Source organism: Guyanagaster necrorhizus (assembly GCF_019112545.1).
Source record: "Guyanagaster necrorhizus MCA 3950 unplaced genomic scaffold BT62scaffold_11, whole genome shotgun sequence".
Taxonomy (NCBI): Eukaryota; Fungi; Basidiomycota; class Agaricomycetes; order Agaricales; family Physalacriaceae; genus Guyanagaster; species Guyanagaster necrorhizus.
In genome coordinates this window covers 631,452-651,612 of record NW_025064890.1, presented here as the reverse complement: position 1 = coordinate 651,612, position 20,161 = coordinate 631,452, and the positions used below count along the sequence as shown (strand labels likewise).

Here is a 20,161-nt window from a genome sequence, read left to right as displayed (position 1 = left end):
CCGAGCCCTGTCATCGTATGTTTGGGTACAAGTTAGGTGCGAAGATGAAAAACCGGCAAATTCGGGCCGGCCTTGGTGCAAAATATAAAGCAGTTGAACGAGCAGGTTGTATAACTTACGCCCGACTAAGATCGCAGTAGCTATATATTTATATTCATATGGATTAGCACATTTCAAAACTAGGTGACAGCGACAGCAGGGGCGTTTATCTCTGCCGCCAGTTGCTCCGTCTTCAATTGCTGAGCTGCCAAGTAGTTACGATGCATGGCATTCACAATATACTCTTTAGCCGTCTGTGCCGCATATTTATGGGAGGGGCCGTCGACAAGAACGCTTGGGCGCGGTTGGTTAAAGTACCTGATACAAGAGCAGTCAGGACACGAAGAAGGGGGGAAAAGTGAATTACCCAATACTCAGACGCGGCTTTTGGTTATCGTTTGGTCCTGGCGCACGGACTCTATGGAAAAGTGACTTGAACCTGTCTTCGCTCCAAGCCATCAACATGTCGCCTTGTAAGTAAATTGTTAGTGCATGAGCGATGTACGAAATCCCCACAGCATACCAATATTAACCGTAATTTCACCTGTCCGAGCAGGAACGGGAGTCCAGTCGTCTCCTTGAGCAAAACTAGTGTGAGCCTCTCTGCCGGGGCAAACCTCCAGGCCATCACCGCCATCCTGCTGATACAGCAACGTTAAACAATCAAAATCGGTATGGGCTCCTGCTCTCCACGCGTTCGGACCAAAGTTCTTTCCCGTCGCATCATGATACTTCAGAAGTCTCAAAGTCGACAAGCAGTCTCCCTTGCTGGTATCATGCGCCTCAGAGAAAAAATCTGGAGGGAAACCAAGGGCGACAGCGAAAAGCGAGAGGATCTTGAGGGAAAGTATCTGGGTCTTGTCCATGAATTCCAAACACTTTTCGCGGAATGCTGGTATACCAGGAAGGTCGGTGGGCCAGTAAGTATCAGCACGGAATGCTTGAAGTTGTATGGACTCTTTGGGGTCAGCAACGCCGGTCGATGGACGGACCTGTGCGTCCTTCTCCCAGCCGCAGTTCTCTTCCCGGATGAAGGGGACCTTTGCCTTGATCTCCTCAGGTAATGCAAAGTACCGCGCGCTACGAATGGTATTGGTCAGATAGGAACGGACTGGAAGCGCCGCGACCTTGACTCACGAGAGCTCAAATATGTCAGCAATATCTTGCTTGCTGGGACTCTCCTGGTCCACGAGGACAAAGAATCCAACGTTCTCAGCAGCATCAATGAGTTCTTTGGCGATTTCGTTTTTGCGAAGATCGAAGTCGCGAAGGGAGATGTAAGGAACAGTGCGAGCAGTCATTGTTTTGTGAGTTAGTGATCCGAAGCAGAGGGGTTATTTTGCACGTCGTTATCAATCCAGGCTTGTACTTATCAACTGATGATAAGGACAATGTTGTTTCTATACTTAACAAGCCGTACAGAAACCGCGGCCAAGATCCGAGGAAGGACAGACACCAATGCCAGGCACAATTTCAGAGGTAATGATATCTTGATGCTGCAGAGATTCTAATGTCGTAGTAAGCAGACAAGTAAAAGCGTCTATTATGCCGCGGCGAACCTCGCTCTCCTTACTTACCGCGTGGTTCCCAAATACAAATTCATCAACTTGAGTGCAACCTGTCCTATCAGTAAAGCCGTTGGCGGCTTCGCAGCAGTACTTTATATGGATGTTCGGTTGCGCTCTGCGCACTATTCCATGATGGCGAAGACTACGGATTCCGTCGTCATTGACAGTTACCCTGCCGACGAAGAGCATCCTATTCTTCGCAAGCGTCTACAGGTCGCGCACAATCCAAGTTCATATGCCCCCTCAAGCAAATGGTCCAACCGGGATATGGATCCTACTCCGCCTGCCGACCGTACCTGGGGTACGTCTCCTTAACCTTGGCACACCGATTTGTTTAATTAAATGCAAGGACAGGCGCTTGGGACTACTTTGCGTATTGGATATGTGATGCATTCTCGGTGAGAATATACCAGGGACATAACATGGAATTCTCAATTGACACAACTGGTGCTGGCAGATTTCTATTTGGGAACAAGGTAGTTCGATGGTCGCGGTTGGATTGAACTGGAAGCTCTCCATTGTGTGTGTGTCCATGGGATTTTTTATGATCGCCATCGTCATAAGTATCAATGGTGTCATTGGAGCAAGACTAGGAATCCGTATGCGCATCCATTTCGTGTCCCCTTGCTTTGTAATTAAAACTTCCCATTTGTAGCATTCCCAGTCATTATTCGGTGCGTGAGATACAATAGTAATGACTACAATAGCATTCACTTCGTCTTACCAGGTCATCTTTCGGATTCTTTTTCGCCTGGTTCGCAAGTGGGTCAATTCCTATATTCATGATTCCCGTAACTAATAGGAATACAGTCATTTCTCGATGCATCCTTGCAATTTTTTGGCTCGGTATAGGCGCTGTTACGGGTGGACAATCGTGAGCTATCTCAGTGCCAAGCCACGCTTCGTGCCTCTTACACGTACGATAGGATGCAGCAATTGATTAACGCTATCTGGCCTTCATTCCGGAACGTTCCTAATCACTTGCCAGACAACATTGGTATGACCACTGCTGGTGCGTGAAGATCATCTCTTTACATCTATCGCTATTAACTTTAACGGCAGGCATGTGTGCATACCTCATCTATTTCATTATCCAATTCCCTTTCCTCATCGTACCATACACTAAGATCCGCTGGTTCTTCCGCATCAAGTCAATCATTGCGCCGATTGCCATGCTAGCCGTAATGGGGGCGAGTTTTAAAACTATCCTTGTAGACGTCAGCGTACTAAGTGCATCCATTACAGGCCACCGTTCACTCTGCTGGTGTCTCAGCTGGAAGTACCGCATTATTGACCGACGCAAATCCGCTGCACGGATCTCTGCTCGCATGGAGCTTCTTGTCCAATCTTAATTCGTGTCTAGGAAGCTACGCTACGCTAGGAGTGAATATTCCGGACTTCAGGTGAGATAAACCTTAGCCGGTGCACGAGAAGAACTGATCGGAGTATTGTAGTCGTTATTCGAAGAGCTCACGAACGCAGTGGTGGCAGGCATTCCATATCCCGGCTATCTTTACGGTTGTTGCGATCCTAGGTATCATGACCGCAGCTGTTTCTGAGTCGTTATACGGAGAAGTTATTTGGTGAGTCGTTTGAATCTTACTCTTACCACTTCTACAGTTGTCTCAATTCGTCACTAGGAACCCTAACGAGGTATGATTCTACCTATATCCTGAGCGTACCTGCTCATAAAGTTACGAACTCTTCGAATGATAGATCATAACCAACTGGAGTAAGCATTTGACCTTAAATTTTGACAGCGTTGAATCTAATTAAAGTATCGCTCTTTTCTGTGTAGCTTCTCGCGGGGGGCGTGCAGGCGCGGCCTTTGTTTCAATCGGTCTTGTAATTGCGCAGATTGGGACCAATGGTATGTGTTTCGACGACATGTATCCGCAGCTCGAACCGATGATAGTTGTTTCCGTCGGCAGTATCGGCAAACTCGATCAGTGCTGCGAATGACTTGGTGTCTATCTTCCCAAATTATATTAACATTCGAAGAGGACAGATCATAGCGGCGGTAAGCATATAAAGTCTGCGGCACTCTATAGTTTTTAACATAATCCAGTTCATTGGTTGCTGGGCTTTCGTACCATGGGAAGTTTTGGCCAAGGTATACCACACCCTTCTTCGTGTTCGCCGCGTAGCTGAGTTCGTTCTTACAGGCATCAAGCTTTTTGGACTTTAGTAAGTATCAGAATGTTTGTGTCCGTCCCTAGCTAACCGTCCCGAATAGTGTCTGGTTATACAATTTGGTATGCTTCTATTTAATAATTTGCGGAGATTGTACTGACACCCAGTCAGGTTGGGTCCCATTTCAGCGATGATGATGGCCGACTACTATATCATCAAGAGACGCAAGTTGTCCATTCCTCAGCTTTACGATCCGAAAGGAATATACTCATATGGAAACGTTTATGGGATCAATTGGAGGTAAGTAGACTCCATCTGCCTTCCGAAATTTTATAACGATCATATACGCAGAGCCGCTGTGGCGATGTTTATCGGTTTTGTGCCTCCTCTTCCCGGATTAATCAACACAATCAACACGAACATCACTGTCACTGCTGGCGCTACTCATCTGTTCGATATTGGATATCTCTATTCCTTCTTTACGGCAGGGACTGTCTATGTTGTCCTGAGCAAGGTTTTTCCGGCGAAGGAGACACTCTGCGAGATGGACTTTGGTGAAAGGCATGACCATGAGAGTGCTCATTCCGATGAGAAGATGGAGGCTTAGAACTTGATAGATACAAGCTCCTACGATTATTTACAGATAGTTTGTTTAGATACTAGATATGTAGCTTAGACCTTAGTGCCCATTATGAAGCATGGTAATTTCGATAAAGCTCTTATTCGTTACACATTACACAGTTGATTTCAGAATTCGCACGACATGACTTGTCAGCTTCAACTGAAGTAAGGTTGACTTTCTTTGCATACGTCCTTCTCTAATTCCTCAAAAGGACCCACACATTTTATATCCTTCTTTCCCCGGGATAGAAGCTCTACAGATCCCAGATGAAAGCCGAGGTTTTGAGGATTCGAAGGACCACAAAGTTCCAGTAGGGCATCATTTGAGGCTGCCCAGACGATACGACCGATATTAGCTTCACTTGAGTCAGACATCTAGGCTGTTATGCAGAAAAAGGCGAACGAACCCCAGTAGATGGTGGAGGTGCACATCTAGTTTGAAGGATTAGTAGAGATTTGAATTTGAGGACCCGGACAGCTTACCGGACATGGCTCCCATACCGTGTATAACGTACACTTCCAGAGGAAAGGTAGAGAGTAGTGCGTTACTGGTATGAAAAGCTGTCAATCTCGTATAAAGAAAGGGACCTTCATGAAACAAACCTGCTAAACGAGCTAGAGAAGCTTCTGCGTGGTTGACAACGTCAATGCTCTATGGACCGGCGACATGATTTCAAGATGCTTGACGACTGTCTGAGATTGGAACATGCCTGATGTGTAAGCAATACTTCGCTTTCCGGCCCCACAAGGATGGCACCGAAAGGACGCTTCCCAAATGTTACGGCGCGCTTTTGGATGGCTATTGAATGGTTCAGATGTTTCAGCATCTTGACAGGTTTATCAGTCACTTTGTGCGGCGACTGAGTACGCAGGAACAACCTCGTCGCGGCTGGGAGTGGAAGGGCGCATTGGCATTAGCTCAGATGTGTACTTGATGCTGTTGGTAGCCATTGTGAAAGTCTTGAACAAATTCGAAGACGCGACGCGATCATGCTCACTTGTCAAAGCGCATGTTGGCCGTGGCCTCGATCCGCGGAATCGGAAGAGCGGGATTGATCCGAAAATTTTTTAATTTTTTAAAAATAACACTCGATAAGACTGCCAACATCAAATCCTCTACTCATAATATGTGTCATTCAAAGCCGAGTCTTCGCAGTGCAGCGCATCTTATCTTAGTGCACCTGGTGTTATTTACTGCCTAGCAATGACCATCCCACATGTTCCCGTTATCGGTCTCGCCGACTGCAAGGTGCCAGAGCGCAAGGCAGACATCGTGCTTGAGATTGGTGCAGCTTGCGCGTCGTCAGGATTCTTGTGCGTAAACAATCGCTGGTAACCGTAGAGCGAGCTAAATTTCTCGTCCTTCCGGGCCAGCCAGATAGTCGACCATCCTGTTCCTCAAGAATTGATTGAACGAGCGTTCGAAACCTCAGTTGGCTTCTTTGCGCTTCCAGTCGAAGAAGTAAAATTTCATGTGTTCTCAGAGTGTATTTCGCGCCACTAACTCATTCTAGAAACTCGCGTTTGCTCGCGATCCATGGACCAACCGCGGATATGAGATTCTCGAGCGCCAGAGCCTCCAGGGCGCGGTGGTCGGTCATGATGAACTTGGTATCTCTCTTGAAACCAGGCCCTCGAATGAAAATCTTGAGATGGACCTCAAAGAAGGCTTCCTGATTGGAGACGACAAGATGAGTGGGGATCATCCGTTCTTCAACCGGTTTGCTCAGGGTGTAAACTGCTGGCCGGACGTCGCTGGGATGAGAGACGTGATGAATGAGTATGTATTTTATCTAAGCCGCCGTTCGTAGTGTTAATATGTGACGGCAGGTACTACGAGGCATGCCTCAAGCTCTCGACGGATCTTATGGAGCTTGTTGCTTTGTCGCTTGATCTTCCGGAGAAATACTTTGCACCTTTTTGCAAAGACCCTACAGCTGCTATCCGTCTTCTTCAGTAAGTTCTATTTACCTTCCATGCGCTTATCTTATATTGACATCTTCCAGTTATCCTCCCCAACGTTGTAATACGAAGGAACCACAGATTGGGGCTGGGGCCCATACCGATGTCTGTCATTTTCTTTTTCGTTTCCGTTATATTGACTGACCTTCTGGCACAGTTTGGGGCCTTAACTTTACTTGCGACTTCTGGGACGTAAGTTGGCTCAGCACTTTGCGGCTGTTTTTTTTCTGATTGAAGACGTTAGTCCTGGACTGGAACTATGGTCTAACGGCAAATGGTTCCCTATCGAGCCGGCACATGGTGCCTATGTTGTTAACGTTGGCGGTTAGCCTGAGTTACTCTCTCAATCCACTCTTTACTCATCGTTTCATCCAGACCTACTTCAAATGTACACTGACGGGAAGTATCTTTCTTCTCTACACCGGGTGATTAATCGTTCTGGAAATGACCGTTATTCGATTCCCTTCTTCCTTGGTATGGGTTACCCTTGTTTTGTGCTCTGCTTGTTTAATCCTGAGGGTAGATGGAAACCTCGACGTAATCGTCAGATCTATCTACGACGCTTCGAAGTCTGTGAATGCAGTTTCGGTGGAATCTCATCTAAGGAATCGGTTTGATGGAACGTATCAACAGCCAATGCCTATAGAGATTTAGAAGCCTATCCGACCTGCTTAGCTATCAGATTAATGACATAACCCTTCATCGGCAATTACGATGCTCAAAGTTTCAATTGCGACCTGTCTCTACTACAGAAGCGTTACTTGTACTTATACCTTTACTTTTGATGCAACTTCTACGAATATAATAAATTAACTTTTTTTTTTTTTCGACGATAAGATCATTATTTAATGTAGGCACTCTATTTTTTTCTCGCTCCTGGATTTTCTTGCCGCCCCTTGCTTTACAATGAACTATGTTTGTCGGAGCCGACTCACAAATTCAGGCCAACTTGATTGCGCGCGTGATATATCATCTCTTACCCCAGACCCACGTCATGCGGGGCCTCATTACAATGCTGTCAAGGCTAGCATCATCTTCAAGGCGACGATGGACTCGGAATCTGACCATGTCTTCAGTGGAAGGGTCCCTTCATCCACCGCTGTGCCACAAGACACTACCCGACTACTTCGCCTCCGAAGTCCTGCCAAAACATGCTACGAAACCGGCTTTGATATGCAGGAATGAGCACGCTTGTTCTCTTGGAGGTCCTCTCTTGGCCAATCTCGGCGTAGAGTCCCACTTGGCTTGGGATTTTGCGGATTTCGACAGGTGCATTAGCTCTGCTGCTCGGGGTCTCTTGGTCATGGGTATCCAGAAGGGCGATCGTGTGGGAATTCTCATGGGGAATAACAGGTGAGCATGATCCATTCTTTATCTAATATCTAGCCTGAAAACTATTGTAGCGCCTATGCGATTCTTCAATGGGCTTGTGCGTCTATTGGAGCTATTCTCGTTACCATCAACCCGGCCTACCGGGTGAACGAGTTTGTAAGTCTCAAAGTTGCGTTCCTTCCTCCCTTTGATTAGTTACAGGCGACTGCTTTGAGACACGTGGGCGTCAAGCATCTCTTCGTCGTTCCCCGGATTCGCTCGTCAGCATATATCCAACTCCTAGTAGAGCTTTTCCCTTCGATACGAAGCGCTCATCCAGGAGAGATACAAGAGGAAGATCTGCCGAATCTACGTAATCTAGTCGTCGTTGATAACGAAGAGTCATGCAAAGCTGAATTAGACGCGCTTGAGGTGAAGTCACTTATAGATTGGCGTGAAGTATTCGTATGGCGGCAAGATAGAATCGGCCTGGATCAACAACGTCAGCTTGCAACGAAATCCCTGCACAAAGACGAGGTCATTAATTTGCAGTTCACTAGGTCACTCCACTGTCTGCGTACAATACCTTTCCTTATTTTAAAGTTTCAGTGGCACGACTGGGTCTCCAAAGGCTGTGTCGCTAACTCATCACAATTTATTAAATAATGCTCTTTCGGTAGGCAAGTGCATGCGTTTGACAGACCAGGATATCGTCTGTAAGTTCTACGTCAACACAGGAGACTTTTGTTTGACTCTGAAACAAGGCAACGTCCCCCCACTCTTTCACTGCTTTGATAAGTCCCATTTGTTCTACATAGCATTGAGAGTTTGCTTATTTCTCAACCCCACGTCTTGTCTTGGGTAATCTCGCAACATGGTCTTATGGAGCAGGTGTTGTCTACCCGTCAGAAATATTTGATCCAGTTGCTATTGTGGATGCCATAATCGAGGAGAAATGCACAGCGTTGCATGGTGTACCTACTCATTTCCTCAGGATGTTGGCAGAGATCGACGAGAGACGTGCTCGAGGGGAAGAGCCAGACACCAGGAGTCTGCGGTGACGAGTCGTTATTCTGTCTGCACCCAAGTTGGGCGCTGACTGCTCATGAATGTAGGACTGGAATTGCGGCCGGGTCACCGATACCTATAGCCTTAATGCAAGAACTCATCGCCAAACTGAATCTCGTAGATCTGACGAATGCGTACGGGATGAGTGAGTCTCTAGTGGTTGTCTTTCTTTTCGGCCGGTTGTTAAAGTCCACAATTATCTGCAGCCGAAACAAGGTAGATACCATCTTATTCAAGTACCGGCGTCCAGAAGATTCACTTCTTGCGTTATTCGCAGCCCTGTATCATTCCAAACAACGCCCGAAGATCCTATCGTCAAGCGCGTTGAAACTGTAGGGAAAGTACAACCACATGTTAGAGCAAAGATAATTGATACGGACGACCAAATCGTTCCTGTGGGTACCCCCGGACAAATTTGTGTTGCGGGGTATCTGGTACAGAAGGGGTGCGTAGTTCTGGGGTTTGTACTAATTTTCAATTTCATAGACATTGTACCGTGATGATCAGGTACTGGGAGGACGATGCACAGACCGCTCAGGTTATGCAAAGGGACGCCAGCGGGACGCTGTGGATGCATACCGGCGATGAGGGAATCATGGACGAGGAGGGATATTTGAAGAGTAATAAACTTCTAAAAGCATTGTCTCCATGCGCTGACACACATAACAGTCGTGGGCAGAATCAAGGACATCATCATACGAGGCGGAGAGGTAATTGTTTCTGAGATTTCATGAGGAGCGGGCTTTGCTGACCGGATAACAGAACTTGTTCCCGGTTCAGATCGAAAATGCCTTGACGACTCATCCAGGTATCCATGAAGCTGCTGCGGTAGCCGTGCCTGATACCCAATATGGGGAGGTCGTTGGGGCTTGGATTGTTCGCGCGCCGGGACACGATGACATTTCAAAGGAGGAAGTTCGCAAGGCGGTTTCTGATGCGATGAATCCTCAGGTGAGTATGAGCTGGGGTTGTTAGGGTTCGTTCATTGATTGGTATCTAGAACGCTCCAGCATGGGTTTGGTTTACGGATGAGCTTCCGAAGATGGCGAGCGGAGTGAGTGTTGTGTTACCGTTAAGGTTGTTCACTGCGTTACTTACGATGTTAACAGAAGGTCATGAAGCACATTTTGCGAGATCGGAGTAAGAAGTTGTTGAAAGACAATGATGGATGGGTAGAGAGGCGATGACGTTATGGAACGACAGCTCATGCAGCACATACTGTAGCTTCTCTTAAAGCGAGCATTTTCCGGTATATGACCATGAACTATGTCTTATATTCACTTCATGATCAATAACTCGGTATGATACACAAGCGTCCACAAAAAAGTTTTAAAGTCGCCCGCGACTTGGTAAGTAACTAAGGCTACATTAGACCAACTCGTATCGGACGTGCATGCTATGAGAACAGCGTGAGAAATACGCTTCTCCATATAACTGCCTGTCGGGACACTTACCAAGATTAAACCCCTGCTATGCTGAATCGTGCATGTCATTCGAGGTCGTTGGTCCGAGTAGCGTCCATGCGATCAACGATGTCTAAAAGAACGGCGTACAAAGAGAACGTGACATGTAAGAAAGAATGCAATTCAAAAGAAGGGCAGGAGTGGATGAGGGCAAGTGTCGCAGACGATGAGCTCTACCGCTCCGCTTTCCCATAGGCCCGAAACCGAACCAAGTCGACTCTTGTTCATAAGCGGAGGGAGTGTTTAAAAGTCCCAGAGGGTTCCCTGATTACAACTTGATTAGCAGGCGGCATATACAGGATTAAAGACATACAAAGCATGGAATCCCGGCTTCCTTCAGACCTTCCATCATCTCTTTATTTCCCTGCGCGTTGGTGGTAATTATTACCACCTCCGCGCCCCAGGCGTGATAGATGTCCTTGATAATCTTCACAGTATTCGCCCGTGTGCCGCGCGCCTTCGAGTCCCAGAGCGTCACTCGGTCGGGATACAAGTGCTTTTTGATCAGGCCTGAGATTTCGGGTCCGAATGTTTTCTCCTGGTCAGAGCCCATCCACAACAGATACCTATATGAATCGTGGTATGAGAACTAGAACGGCAGCTGAAAAGTGAGGATATTTACCAGTTGGGGTTCTTCAGAATAAATGTGGGATTAGTCTTATTTTTCGAAATCTGGAAAATATACACACCTGAATACATGTAGAAAGACATGCTCCCAAGCCTGTGCCGGTACATACACGGAGACCTCGTCGGTAAAGACTCGATGTAGCTCCTACAGCAGCGAACTAAAAAAAAAAAAACAGAATTATACCTAGGCAGACAACAGTTGTTATTCACAAACCTTGAGTTCTCTTGTCCAGAGATGTGTGGGTGGATTCTCTACAAGTCGCCGCGTGAACTAGATGCTTTATGAGTGCTCAGCAATCACCGCCGTGAATGAACTCACATCTCCTTGCACACCGGAAATCAAGTAGTGCTCTCCTGATTCGATACCTGTACTGATTGTGCCACTTTAACGTCGATCAATATTTATAAGTTCGGGAAAATGTTGCGTGTGTAATAAGGACTTACAAGGCGTGGTATTCCATCAATGGTCCTTCGGAAATTCGGCAAACCAAACCTTGGCGCATTCCTCGCTTAAGTTTAATTATAGCAACCTTCGGTGACGGCTAGAAAAAAGATTCAATGAAAAAGGTGAGGCCCAACAACTGACACCAGCTTACGATGGTTATCTCCACTGGAACTCTGCGGACAGTAAGCCATGGTATAATGATCCTGAAAATGAAAATTAGAAGGAACTCCGAAGCCGAGGGACTAAACGTACAGGATGGTCATGAACAACAAGAACCAGAAGTCCTGTTGGTGCGCGACCTTGCTTACGTAGAACGTCTTTGTCTGTGAATCATAAGCATCGCCGAGGAAAACGAAGACCCAGGCTAGAATATTTGTTATTTTGGACCCGATCGTACCCCACAAAGATCAAATTAAACGTACTGAAAACAACGCCAGCCCTATAGAGCACAATAGAATGATCAGAGGGAGAGGTATAAGCGAAAAGGTAGCACCCACCATCCCATGAACCTATGGTGTCGCTCGAAAACGCTGAAGAAAGCGTTGATTTGAAGGTAAATGACAAAAAGGAACGAGCACCCACTTGTGATGAGAGTTCCTCAGCCAAGGCAGAGCAGACAACATGGCAAAACCAACCGCCAAGTTTGTCAAAACACCAAATGCGAGAATGGCGCCGTTGAGACTGACGCGGTCATAAAAGATCAGGCTGCACTTGAAGATCAACCACATAACCGCCGAAATGGCGCATCCAGAGTGAATCCCACCGACATGTTGTAACGCTGAGGAGATACCAAGGCGGAACCACAGCGGTGGCCACTAAGACAAAGACATCAGCGACGACCACTTCATAAGAGATAAATCAGCCACACCTTCGCAAATGCGCTGCACAAGACAAGATATAAAAATCTAGTGAACAGCTCTGTCCGTACCAGAACAGCAAACAAGAGGTTCCCAAGGATCCAGGCGCCCGTGTAGTTACGAGGATATTCCCAAGTACGAGTGGCGGCGCAAATGAGCGAAATAAAGTTGAACAAGATAACGAGGGTGAAAAAGCGCCTGGAGGGGGGCCCTGAGTTTTAAATAATACGATATCACAAATTTCGCTACTCACCGATAGGTATTGTACCACAATCTGAACTTGACCCAACTGCTAACCCGCTTTTTGGTTGGTCTGCGAATGAGAGCCAGCTCATTCTGCGACAATTCTTTCGATGGAAGTGTAAGAGCGATCGTTTCAAACTTGGCGTGAGGCAGAGGGGGTAGAGGTAAACACGGAGGTGGCAAACCACCCTTGCCACTACAGGAGTCCTGACTGACTATAGAGGGTCGTGAACTCTGGAGAGTAATGGGGATGGCATAGCACCCCTCCGCGATGCCCTTCTCAGCATCATCGACGGAACAATCGGACGACATGAAGTTAAAGAATGTGGTTGGAAAGAAAGTGAATGAAGACGTCCTTCGGTTCGACGTTGGTTTTAAATAACGTCGTCATTTTCCGCGCAAAAATCATCCAGATCCGTCAGGGCCAATACTGACCCTTTACATCTGTCAACATCCAGGCTCGGCGTCCAGGCCAATTTTCCCACGTGCATGTCGCTGTTTAGAGGATTGTTATCGGCGTTTCTATGGTTATTCTGTTGTTAGACCATCGGAGCTACCGATGTAACACCAGATGGCCAATCGAGGAAAACAGAATGGTAAGCTCATTAAGACGCAGTACAACGGCTTGGTCAGTATCCGTCAGCCAGCCTATCAGCTGTCAAGTTTCGGTGTGTAGTTTTCCCTAAGTATTAGCTATCGATGTATCTCGTAGACCTTGATTGATGTCCCGATGGCCGTCAGTAGTCGCAACAAAAATATCCGAAGGGATTTATTCCCGAAGCAACTTGAATCAGATCAGGTCCACAGGCACACTTATTGCTCCGAAAATGATTTCTATCATGATAGCGAACGGGAGGCGGGTCCGTGAAGTCGGCTAGCAGGAATGCTATAGGTATAGAGCTGTGGGACTGTGATTCACTGAGTATACTCCAATGGGGAGGCCTATTACCATCAAGGAAACATTCAATACTGTACCGTCTTGTATCGTGAGGTCGAAGACGAACGGTCGTGGAATCTGAGATTGACTGTCAATAACCCGGCTTCATCGGCCCGTATCGGGCTCTTGACTTGCTCCCAACTTTCATGATTCCCGGGCCAAGTGTCTCCCAGGAAGAGGATTCCTGAGAATCCCTTTGTTTTAGGTTCAATGAATAATACAACTGACTGGTTTTCGCGAGCAAATTGTTGCTTGGATGCTGCGCTTCTACCCACAGTAACTTTATTCATCCAATGGCATAGTCTATCATCCTCTGGGGCTCTCACGGTTTGGCTGTTGTGCTCAGCTCTCACGCGATAACGCTACTCTGCGTGGTTCTCCTTCCTGTATGGTGTTGTAGTTGCACAAAGCTCAATTAGTTTTCACAGCTCATAATATCCGGTACAAAAGCTGCCTTCATCCGTGTTCAAATCAATATTTTATTTCTCTTTTCCCATCATGGCGGTGGTACATCGGACCAGGAGCGAAGAGATAGCCCTTGGGATGACCCTTCTGGGTTTACTCTTCTCCTCGATGTGGGTCGCTGCCCTCACAAATATGCATACCACATCTAACACATTGCCCAGCCTGTATGGGATCTCTCTGTCCCAGACATACACCTATTATAAGCGTTTCCCCAAGGATCCCCTGTCAACCAAGTTGATGGTAACACTTTGCGTGGATCCATGATTCGCAGCCGGTTCACGATGAATCTCTCTGTATAGGTTATTATCATGACGTATGTCAATAATTTTTTGACATTGAATTCTTGCCCGCCTAATAAGCGCGAAGGATTTTCAACACAGCGTCCGTCGTTCTCGTGTCTCATGCTTTTTGGTCAGTCTTAACTATTTTACGTCCTCTAATATGCATCCCAAAGAATCGTAGGTATTATTTTGTGACTACGGGTCCTTTTGGTCGGTATATCTGGTCTGTTGATTTCAGATCCATCTTACTTTTCTTACTCAATCCAATGTTCAGGAGTCTCAATGTATGAATGTTTACCTGAAGACCAATTCGATCTTTCATTCTTCAAGTTCAGGCAGAAATGGCATCTTCTGTAATGTCCTCTTATCTCGACAACTTTCAGATAATCACTCAGGCTTCGAAGATGTTAATATCAGGTCTTTCTGAAGGGTGCGCGCTCAATGACCGCCGTCATTACATGCATTGCTGATGAGTGGCGCCGCAACAGATTCCTTACATATCGTGTTTGGTTACGTTAGTCATTCCCCAAGATGCAGAATTTACAGAGATCTCAACTTTTATAGTCAGCGGGCGTCGGACGATCTTGACGTTGGTTTTGGTGGGCTTTCTGTCACTAATTGACCATGTTGCTAATACCTATCTCTAAACAGTTTTGTCTGGCTCTTGTGCACTTTGGTACGCTGTTGAAATCTATCATGAGCAGGATATTAAGCTGCATACAGTAAGCGGCGAAGGTGCGCTCGGATGTAATTCCCTTTTATATCTACTGGCTTATACATGTACAGTTGCAGCGGGACAGTCTTTAGCTCTGCACAATCTTGCGAAATTCGGTAGCGTGAAGGTACCTGATAGCAACACCCAGATGGCGGAATTCTGTTCGCTGACGCTCGGAAGATACCACATATTATCCGCCTCGGAAGCGCCGCCCTCTGTGATACTAGCTTGGCAATCTCGTCGTGTTACTTCTTGCGTCAGAAACGCACGGGTTACAGACAGTAATTACCCCGTCATTTTCGTGGGCTTTTATTCATTTGTTTCCAGAACGGACGAGATCATCGACCATTTAATAAAGTTTTCTATTAATACCGGGCTGCTGACAAGGTAAGTGGAAACTGTTATGTTGTTATCACTCTGACTGCATGATACCCCTTAGTTTCGCCTCAGTGGCCGGCCTTATCACGGTGAGACTGTCTGCGCACACCTTCGCTCTAACCACGGAATTCTATAACAAAATACATATAGTACCTTGTGGTGCCCAAGACATGGGTTTACCTCGCTCTGTGTTTCCTGATCAGTCGGTGTGCGTACATCATTTTTCTGTATCCGTACCGTGCAAATTTAGCGTTGAATATAGTATATGCAAATACGTTTTTGTCCTCGTCCGTCAAATTTCCAGATGGTCAACGTTTGTTACTCACGGAAATTAGCTTAAACACCCGTCACATACTACGAACGGCCCCTGATGAAGCAGAAGAATCACCGGCTGTGCCGCGATTTCGTTCGCGTATCACTCCACGGGCTTTGATTGCCAGGGAAAGGGTGCGTTAGAGTCCTAGTCCATGCTATTAACACCACAGATATATTATCTCCGCAGTTCGTGCAGCCGCCGACACAACTTGATATATTCATAGTGACTGAGACGCCGATTAGTGATTCCTTTAAAGTAAGTCCAGGAAAAATCCTCGGTCTAGATCCCAGAGGCGTTGATATATTCTCACCAGGATGGGGGCCTCGAATGCCAAGATCCCATTCCAAGCATTCCGGGAGCTTGAATCATTATTAATTTAGAAATACAGATCCGTAATTTACTCGAACATCACATGCGTGAAACACCGCGTTCCGAGGATTTCTCTTCACGGACAGAGAAGGCTCGATAAGATCGTCGTTAGGAACGAAGCGCCGAGTGTACAGAACAATCATGTGCCTAACGGTTGCACATTACACTAGGAAAATAGGACTTGTTGTAGTCTGGAAAGCCGCCTCATAACTACCCGTGGAACTCGTACCTTTATTCAATCTCGGATCATTTCACAAATAATATGGTAACTGGAGCAAACTTAGAAATATTGGACTCTCTTCGTATGTCATTTTTTCAGTGAGTCTGTTCCAAAGAGTACCATAAATTCAGCTTGTGCATCTGTGTGTGACATTGAAGTCTTAAATCCTTCCTTTAATGGGAAGATAGACGACGTAGAATAATATTATAAGGCGGAACTTGGAAACACACTCAGATTGATATGTCGGAAGCCACTCGAGGCGCCACTGTATGATTTCTCAGCATTACAACGTTCAACAATGAGCTCATAGTGACCAGGCATGGCTGCCAAGATTTTGAAGGATGCAAGACCCACTTTAATCACTGCAACTGAACGTTAAATTGCGACGGAGAAATTATTGTTGCTTCCCTCCGTTAGGTGACATATAAAATGATAAGTACTATTCCACAATTTTGAACATAAGGGATGATGGGAGGGCTACATAACAACAGTGCAGAGTGACCACAAACAAGGAAAGCGGATAACAGGGTTGGAAAGCAAGGCAAGTAGCAGTGGACAGCGACAGGTTCCAGGGCGTTAAGGAATATAGAGTATTCATAAAGGATTATTTAACTAAACGGAAAAAAAAGAACGTAATACCGATCATCGCCGAACAGCTAAGGGGAAGGATGCAATGGAGAAAATCAACGTAAACCGGAGCTAGAGAGTCTCTTTGCAAGTGCCTGTACCAAGTCGGCTTCAACACCAAACTCTCGAGCAAGGTCGTCAATCTGATCAACGCTTTGTACTGCAGCGAGCTGTTCATGATCACTCAGTGGCGATGCAGGGTGCTCATCATTACGAGTTGCGGCAGAGTTTGAGGCAATAGCGAGGCTGCTCGGCGTACGGTAGCCACTTTCAGCTTCACCGTCCTCATCTTCGATATCGGCGTCTGAGTTATACGAGGACAAAGAGTTGCAGTCGGACATTGAGGAGGGGGGTTGAGCTTCAAGTGCTTCAGATATTTTGCTCATTTGCTGCGGCGTAAAGGCTGCGAGAGTGTCAATATAATCATCAAACGCATGATATAAAAAACGCACCCTGACAAGACGTGGCAGTTCTGACGACTTCTTCCAGCAAGACGGCACTCGACTCTAGAGAGGCACTATTATCTCGAAGGCCTTCCTTCTCTTGCATGATGCGGCCTAATAAGACTTGGGCGGCAGCTGCGAAAGGGGACGTCAAAAAGACAGGCAAAGACTTATATGACATTGAAACTAACAGTATGTGACGTCTGAAATAGGGTGTTAGAACTGAGTGTTGATAACAGGTAAGGACCCTTACCATATAGTATGTCTCTCAATCCTGTTGACCAGAACACGCGGCTGTCTACATCAGCTGGAAATTTACTGAGAACGCTAATAAGCGAGTGGAAGGGCAAGGAGGGGACTTTAAGAAAATGTGCCTAAACGATTCGTTAGCAACTATAATCACGCAAATACAAGCAAAAAGTCATTACATCTGGGGACTGAATAAGGTACAAGAGGGCGGAAACTTCAGCGTCCGTCATAAGCCCATATTCTAGAGCACCGATGACACGGTCGTTATTCAACCCTGCAAGAGATGGATGAGAACCATCGAATGCACCACGCCATGATGGAAACAACTATTCAGAAACGTTAGTACGGGTCTTGACTGAGTGAACAACAGAAACCAACAGCAGCCATCAATTCCTCCTGAGAACTTCTTGTAACAGTGACGCCTCTGGCCCTTCGGCCCTTGCCAAGGACGCTTCCTCGACCTCTACCAGCCCCGACCCTAGAACTCATATCTCCTCTTACCCTGGAGGAAGGTGATGTTTCGCCACGAAGAATAGCCGCCGCAATCTCCTCAGATTGAACTTCAACAAAGGCATGACTCATAGTCTTTCCTTTGCGGTCTAATAGGACATGGACACGTTCAACTGGTTGCTGCAACCAAGCCGAAATGCTCGGAGGAGTAATATCCTAATCAATGTTTAGGTCCAACTCATACAAATTAATCAAAGTGACATACCCAGGGAACATTATCAATGCGCAAAACAACATGGTCTTTTAGTAGGCTCTGGCGTCTGGGGCTGTGGTCATGGTCAAGAGGGCGTCTTAGGGTAGCAGGCGGAGGAGTGCTCGCCCTAACGTCATCATTTGTGAAGAACGCTTGACCTCCAAATTCGAAGGCGCTTTCCAGACCTCCCGTAAAACCAGTGCTGACCGCACTGCCGGGAGAAGAAAATAGTGGGTCCATGAAGCCTTTACCTCTGCAAATTTGTTCGTCATCGCAGCCCGATCTCTGGTCACCGTTGCTTTCAACTGAGCCAAAGGACCGACGATCAGTCTTTGACTTTTTCTTTACTGGACCAGACCCGCTGATCAGCTTGAAGTCTTCCACGCTGTTTTTACAGACTGCACATTCCATATCCTTTTCCCCCACGATGTTAAGCGCGCTAGTTAAACACGCTGAACACAAAGGGTGATTGCAGGGTACGAGGATAGCCAAACGAGGTGGGTTGTGACGCGAGCAAACTGAGCATGACACAGGGTTGCTCGGTGGCTCAGGAACGGGGGTCTTCATAGGCACATGGTAGGATCCTTGGGTGGATGACTTTGATTGAGTGACAGGCAGAGGCATAGAAAGGTGGCCAGGCTCCAGGTTAGCGTTGGTTCGAGGAACTCCAATAGTGGGAAGGGAATGTTCCTGATAGGGCAACAACTGGCGCGTGAATGGATATTGACTGCGGTATTGCTGGAAATGCTGTTCCACGCTTTGTGCGATGCTGTTGTTTAGCCCAGTGCCAGTTCCAACGCCGCCAGCGGCATTGAAAGGGTCGGCAAAGTTTGGCTGGCCATATACAGGCATTATCGGGGCGGGAGGTGGCGCATTGTTACGTAGGTGGTATGTGACATAATCCTGCTGGTACTGCGACTGTGTGTCATCGTGGCGTGGCAAGAGGTGTTCATGGGTACGAGAGGTTTCGATTTCGAGTTGATAGTCATAGTCATAATCGTGCTCAACATCATTTTCGTCGATATCAAACAAATCCAATGAAAGGTCTAGATTCGTGGATGAGGCCATTTGTTGGGGCGTGTTGGAGACCTGTTTCGTATCAACTAAAGTATGAGTCAAGGTTCTAGGGCAGTTAATAAAAGGACGAACGACGCCAAAAGCTTCGCGCCTCCTTGTATGCGCTGGATCCGTCAGGCTGCCCCTTAGTTTGAGCTGGCGTGCTAAATTGCGGTTGGGCGGAGGTGTTGCCGTTATGGTGCTTTTCAGAGTTGAGCTGTTGTTGTACGTGAGAGGAGAGGTTGGAATCATTTGCTGGCTTTCATTCATCGCGAGAGATGCAGGCGCTTGAGAAGTCGAGAGAGCACGGCGACGGTTGTTTGAGAGAAAGGGCGGAGGTAAGAGAGCTACAGAGAACATCAGACATAGTAAAAAGTGGAATGCTTGGACGCACCTTCTTCAGCTGTGACGAAGCTAGAATCATGGACATCACCGAACGACATATCGGTGACTATATGTGCTATAACTTAGTAAATTGGAGGCGAAAAAAGGTGACTCTGCCAACCATCATCGTCAACAAATTGCGACGCGTCGCATGTCGCTACCTTGATACCATTTTTACTAGCGCAAGAGCGCCAGTTACGAGCGAGATCAGCGAGGCTCTGGTCCCTGGATACGTTCGGGGATGAAGTGTATGATTTTGCGACCTGAGGAGAGGAAAAATGGAGATGTTTTAAGCCAGCAGGCAAGTTTCTGATGCTGGCCGGGGTTGTCAATGCTGGGGAAGGGTTCGAAGACGCGAAAGAGCGCAGGCTCAGGGGCGTGTACGGTGTTGCAGGCGATGGAGAGCGAACATGGGAGTAAGAGAAAGAATGGGAGTGAGAATGGGGAGAACGGTTCGCGCGCTGGGGAGTCGAGGGAGTCATTGCGAAGGCAGAGAAACAAGCGGGGATCCGATCAACAAAACGGGGAAAAAGCGTGACGACGCGGTGAGTCACATCACGTGGCTTTCGACGCGCACGTCCCTTTTTTTCAGTCCACACTTATTTCAAGATTCTCATCATGATAAAATATTTACATTGTAACTTATTATGACTCGAAGAGATGGAGATGGCAGATACTCGT

The 20,161-nt window shown here is 46.9% G+C and overlaps 9 protein-coding genes across 9 annotated transcripts; 5 read left to right on the top strand and 4 right to left on the bottom strand.

Moving 5' to 3' along the window:
- Window positions 1–130: 130 nt before the first annotated feature.
- BT62DRAFT_986718 (Clavaminate synthase-like protein) lies at window positions 131–1,562 on the bottom strand. The gene is made up of 4 exons (XM_043190014.1): window positions 1,177–1,562; window positions 563–1,119; window positions 407–509; window positions 131–357 (listed from the first exon to the last, which is right to left on the bottom strand). Exons 1-4 carry the CDS (start codon window positions 1,338–1,340, stop codon window positions 180–182), a joined length of 1,002 nt encoding a protein of 333 aa, XP_043040320.1. The 5' UTR covers window positions 1,341–1,562; the 3' UTR covers window positions 131–179.
- On the top strand, window positions 1,458–4,470 carry BT62DRAFT_986717 (cytosine-purine permease). The gene is made up of 20 exons (XM_043190013.1): window positions 1,458–1,518; window positions 1,559–1,908; window positions 1,962–2,005; window positions 2,065–2,206; window positions 2,263–2,281; window positions 2,335–2,369; window positions 2,418–2,481; window positions 2,534–2,619; window positions 2,670–2,797; window positions 2,853–3,010; window positions 3,062–3,190; window positions 3,248–3,260; window positions 3,324–3,339; window positions 3,406–3,477; window positions 3,539–3,627; window positions 3,676–3,720; window positions 3,773–3,794; window positions 3,844–3,862; window positions 3,912–4,040; window positions 4,092–4,470. The coding sequence occupies exons 2-20, from the start codon at window positions 1,704–1,706 to the stop codon at window positions 4,345–4,347; spliced, it is 1,671 nt and encodes a 556-aa protein (XP_043040319.1). The 5' UTR covers window positions 1,458–1,518; window positions 1,559–1,703; the 3' UTR covers window positions 4,348–4,470.
- Window positions 4,441–5,320, bottom strand: BT62DRAFT_1075573 (cytidine deaminase-like protein). The gene is made up of 6 exons (XM_043179127.1): window positions 5,241–5,320; window positions 5,072–5,188; window positions 4,965–5,013; window positions 4,845–4,909; window positions 4,769–4,793; window positions 4,441–4,717 (listed from the first exon to the last, which is right to left on the bottom strand). Exons 1-6 carry the CDS (start codon window positions 5,310–5,312, stop codon window positions 4,518–4,520), a joined length of 528 nt encoding a protein of 175 aa, XP_043040318.1. The 5' UTR covers window positions 5,313–5,320; the 3' UTR covers window positions 4,441–4,517.
- A 239-nt stretch (window positions 5,321–5,559) lies between these two features.
- On the top strand, window positions 5,560–7,120 carry BT62DRAFT_993734 (Clavaminate synthase-like protein). Its single transcript, XM_043190425.1, has 9 exons — window positions 5,560–5,675; window positions 5,736–5,823; window positions 5,876–6,141; window positions 6,192–6,317; window positions 6,368–6,428; window positions 6,481–6,515; window positions 6,568–6,647; window positions 6,699–6,797; window positions 6,847–7,120. The coding sequence occupies exons 1-9, from the start codon at window positions 5,566–5,568 to the stop codon at window positions 6,975–6,977; spliced, it is 996 nt and encodes a 331-aa protein (XP_043040317.1). The 5' UTR covers window positions 5,560–5,565; the 3' UTR covers window positions 6,978–7,120.
- A 30-nt stretch (window positions 7,121–7,150) lies between these two features.
- On the top strand, window positions 7,151–9,953 carry BT62DRAFT_967577 (acetyl-CoA synthetase-like protein). Its single transcript, XM_043188869.1, has 13 exons — window positions 7,151–7,676; window positions 7,727–7,811; window positions 7,857–8,194; window positions 8,244–8,361; window positions 8,462–8,691; window positions 8,750–8,847; window positions 8,909–8,918; window positions 8,980–9,147; window positions 9,210–9,322; window positions 9,372–9,412; window positions 9,465–9,653; window positions 9,703–9,756; window positions 9,812–9,953. The coding sequence occupies exons 1-13, from the start codon at window positions 7,237–7,239 to the stop codon at window positions 9,887–9,889; spliced, it is 1,962 nt and encodes a 653-aa protein (XP_043040316.1). The 5' UTR covers window positions 7,151–7,236; the 3' UTR covers window positions 9,890–9,953.
- Window positions 9,954–10,408: 455 nt separating this feature from the next.
- On the bottom strand, window positions 10,409–13,048 carry BT62DRAFT_1019907 (uncharacterized protein; the record flags this gene model as incomplete). The annotated part of the gene is made up of 14 exons (XM_043178259.1): window positions 12,348–13,048; window positions 12,106–12,292; window positions 11,820–12,052; window positions 11,735–11,767; window positions 11,660–11,676; window positions 11,490–11,601; window positions 11,389–11,440; window positions 11,237–11,334; window positions 11,112–11,175; window positions 11,007–11,063; window positions 10,855–10,950; window positions 10,788–10,798; window positions 10,479–10,731; window positions 10,409–10,429 (listed from the first exon to the last, which is right to left on the bottom strand). The coding sequence occupies exons 1-14, from the start codon at window positions 12,647–12,649 to the stop codon at window positions 10,409–10,411; spliced, it is 1,536 nt and encodes a 511-aa protein (XP_043040315.1). The 5' UTR covers window positions 12,650–13,048.
- Window positions 13,049–13,412: 364 nt separating this feature from the next.
- On the top strand, window positions 13,413–14,310 carry BT62DRAFT_967573 (uncharacterized protein; the record flags this gene model as incomplete). The annotated part of the gene is made up of 6 exons (XM_043188868.1): window positions 13,413–13,648; window positions 13,703–13,849; window positions 13,901–13,979; window positions 14,039–14,052; window positions 14,106–14,150; window positions 14,202–14,310. Exons 2-6 carry the CDS (start codon window positions 13,773–13,775, stop codon window positions 14,308–14,310), a joined length of 324 nt encoding a protein of 107 aa, XP_043040314.1. The 5' UTR covers window positions 13,413–13,648; window positions 13,703–13,772.
- On the top strand, window positions 14,210–16,155 carry BT62DRAFT_88345 (uncharacterized protein). The gene is made up of 16 exons (XM_043182748.1): window positions 14,210–14,243; window positions 14,295–14,373; window positions 14,425–14,450; window positions 14,509–14,534; window positions 14,585–14,619; window positions 14,672–14,696; window positions 14,744–14,755; window positions 14,807–14,862; window positions 14,916–15,016; window positions 15,063–15,122; window positions 15,175–15,202; window positions 15,264–15,321; window positions 15,376–15,400; window positions 15,449–15,560; window positions 15,672–15,684; window positions 15,743–16,155. The coding sequence occupies exons 2-15, from the start codon at window positions 14,362–14,364 to the stop codon at window positions 15,672–15,674; spliced, it is 579 nt and encodes a 192-aa protein (XP_043040313.1). The 5' UTR covers window positions 14,210–14,243; window positions 14,295–14,361; the 3' UTR covers window positions 15,675–15,684; window positions 15,743–16,155.
- A 271-nt stretch (window positions 16,156–16,426) lies between these two features.
- On the bottom strand, window positions 16,427–19,973 carry BT62DRAFT_1075568 (uncharacterized protein). The gene is made up of 10 exons (XM_043179126.1): window positions 19,602–19,973; window positions 19,491–19,547; window positions 19,190–19,443; window positions 18,053–19,129; window positions 17,716–18,003; window positions 17,517–17,663; window positions 17,342–17,462; window positions 17,280–17,291; window positions 17,098–17,223; window positions 16,427–17,048 (listed from the first exon to the last, which is right to left on the bottom strand). The coding sequence occupies exons 1-10, from the start codon at window positions 19,960–19,962 to the stop codon at window positions 16,702–16,704; spliced, it is 2,790 nt and encodes a 929-aa protein (XP_043040312.1). The 5' UTR covers window positions 19,963–19,973; the 3' UTR covers window positions 16,427–16,701.
- Window positions 19,974–20,161: the final 188 nt, after the last annotated feature.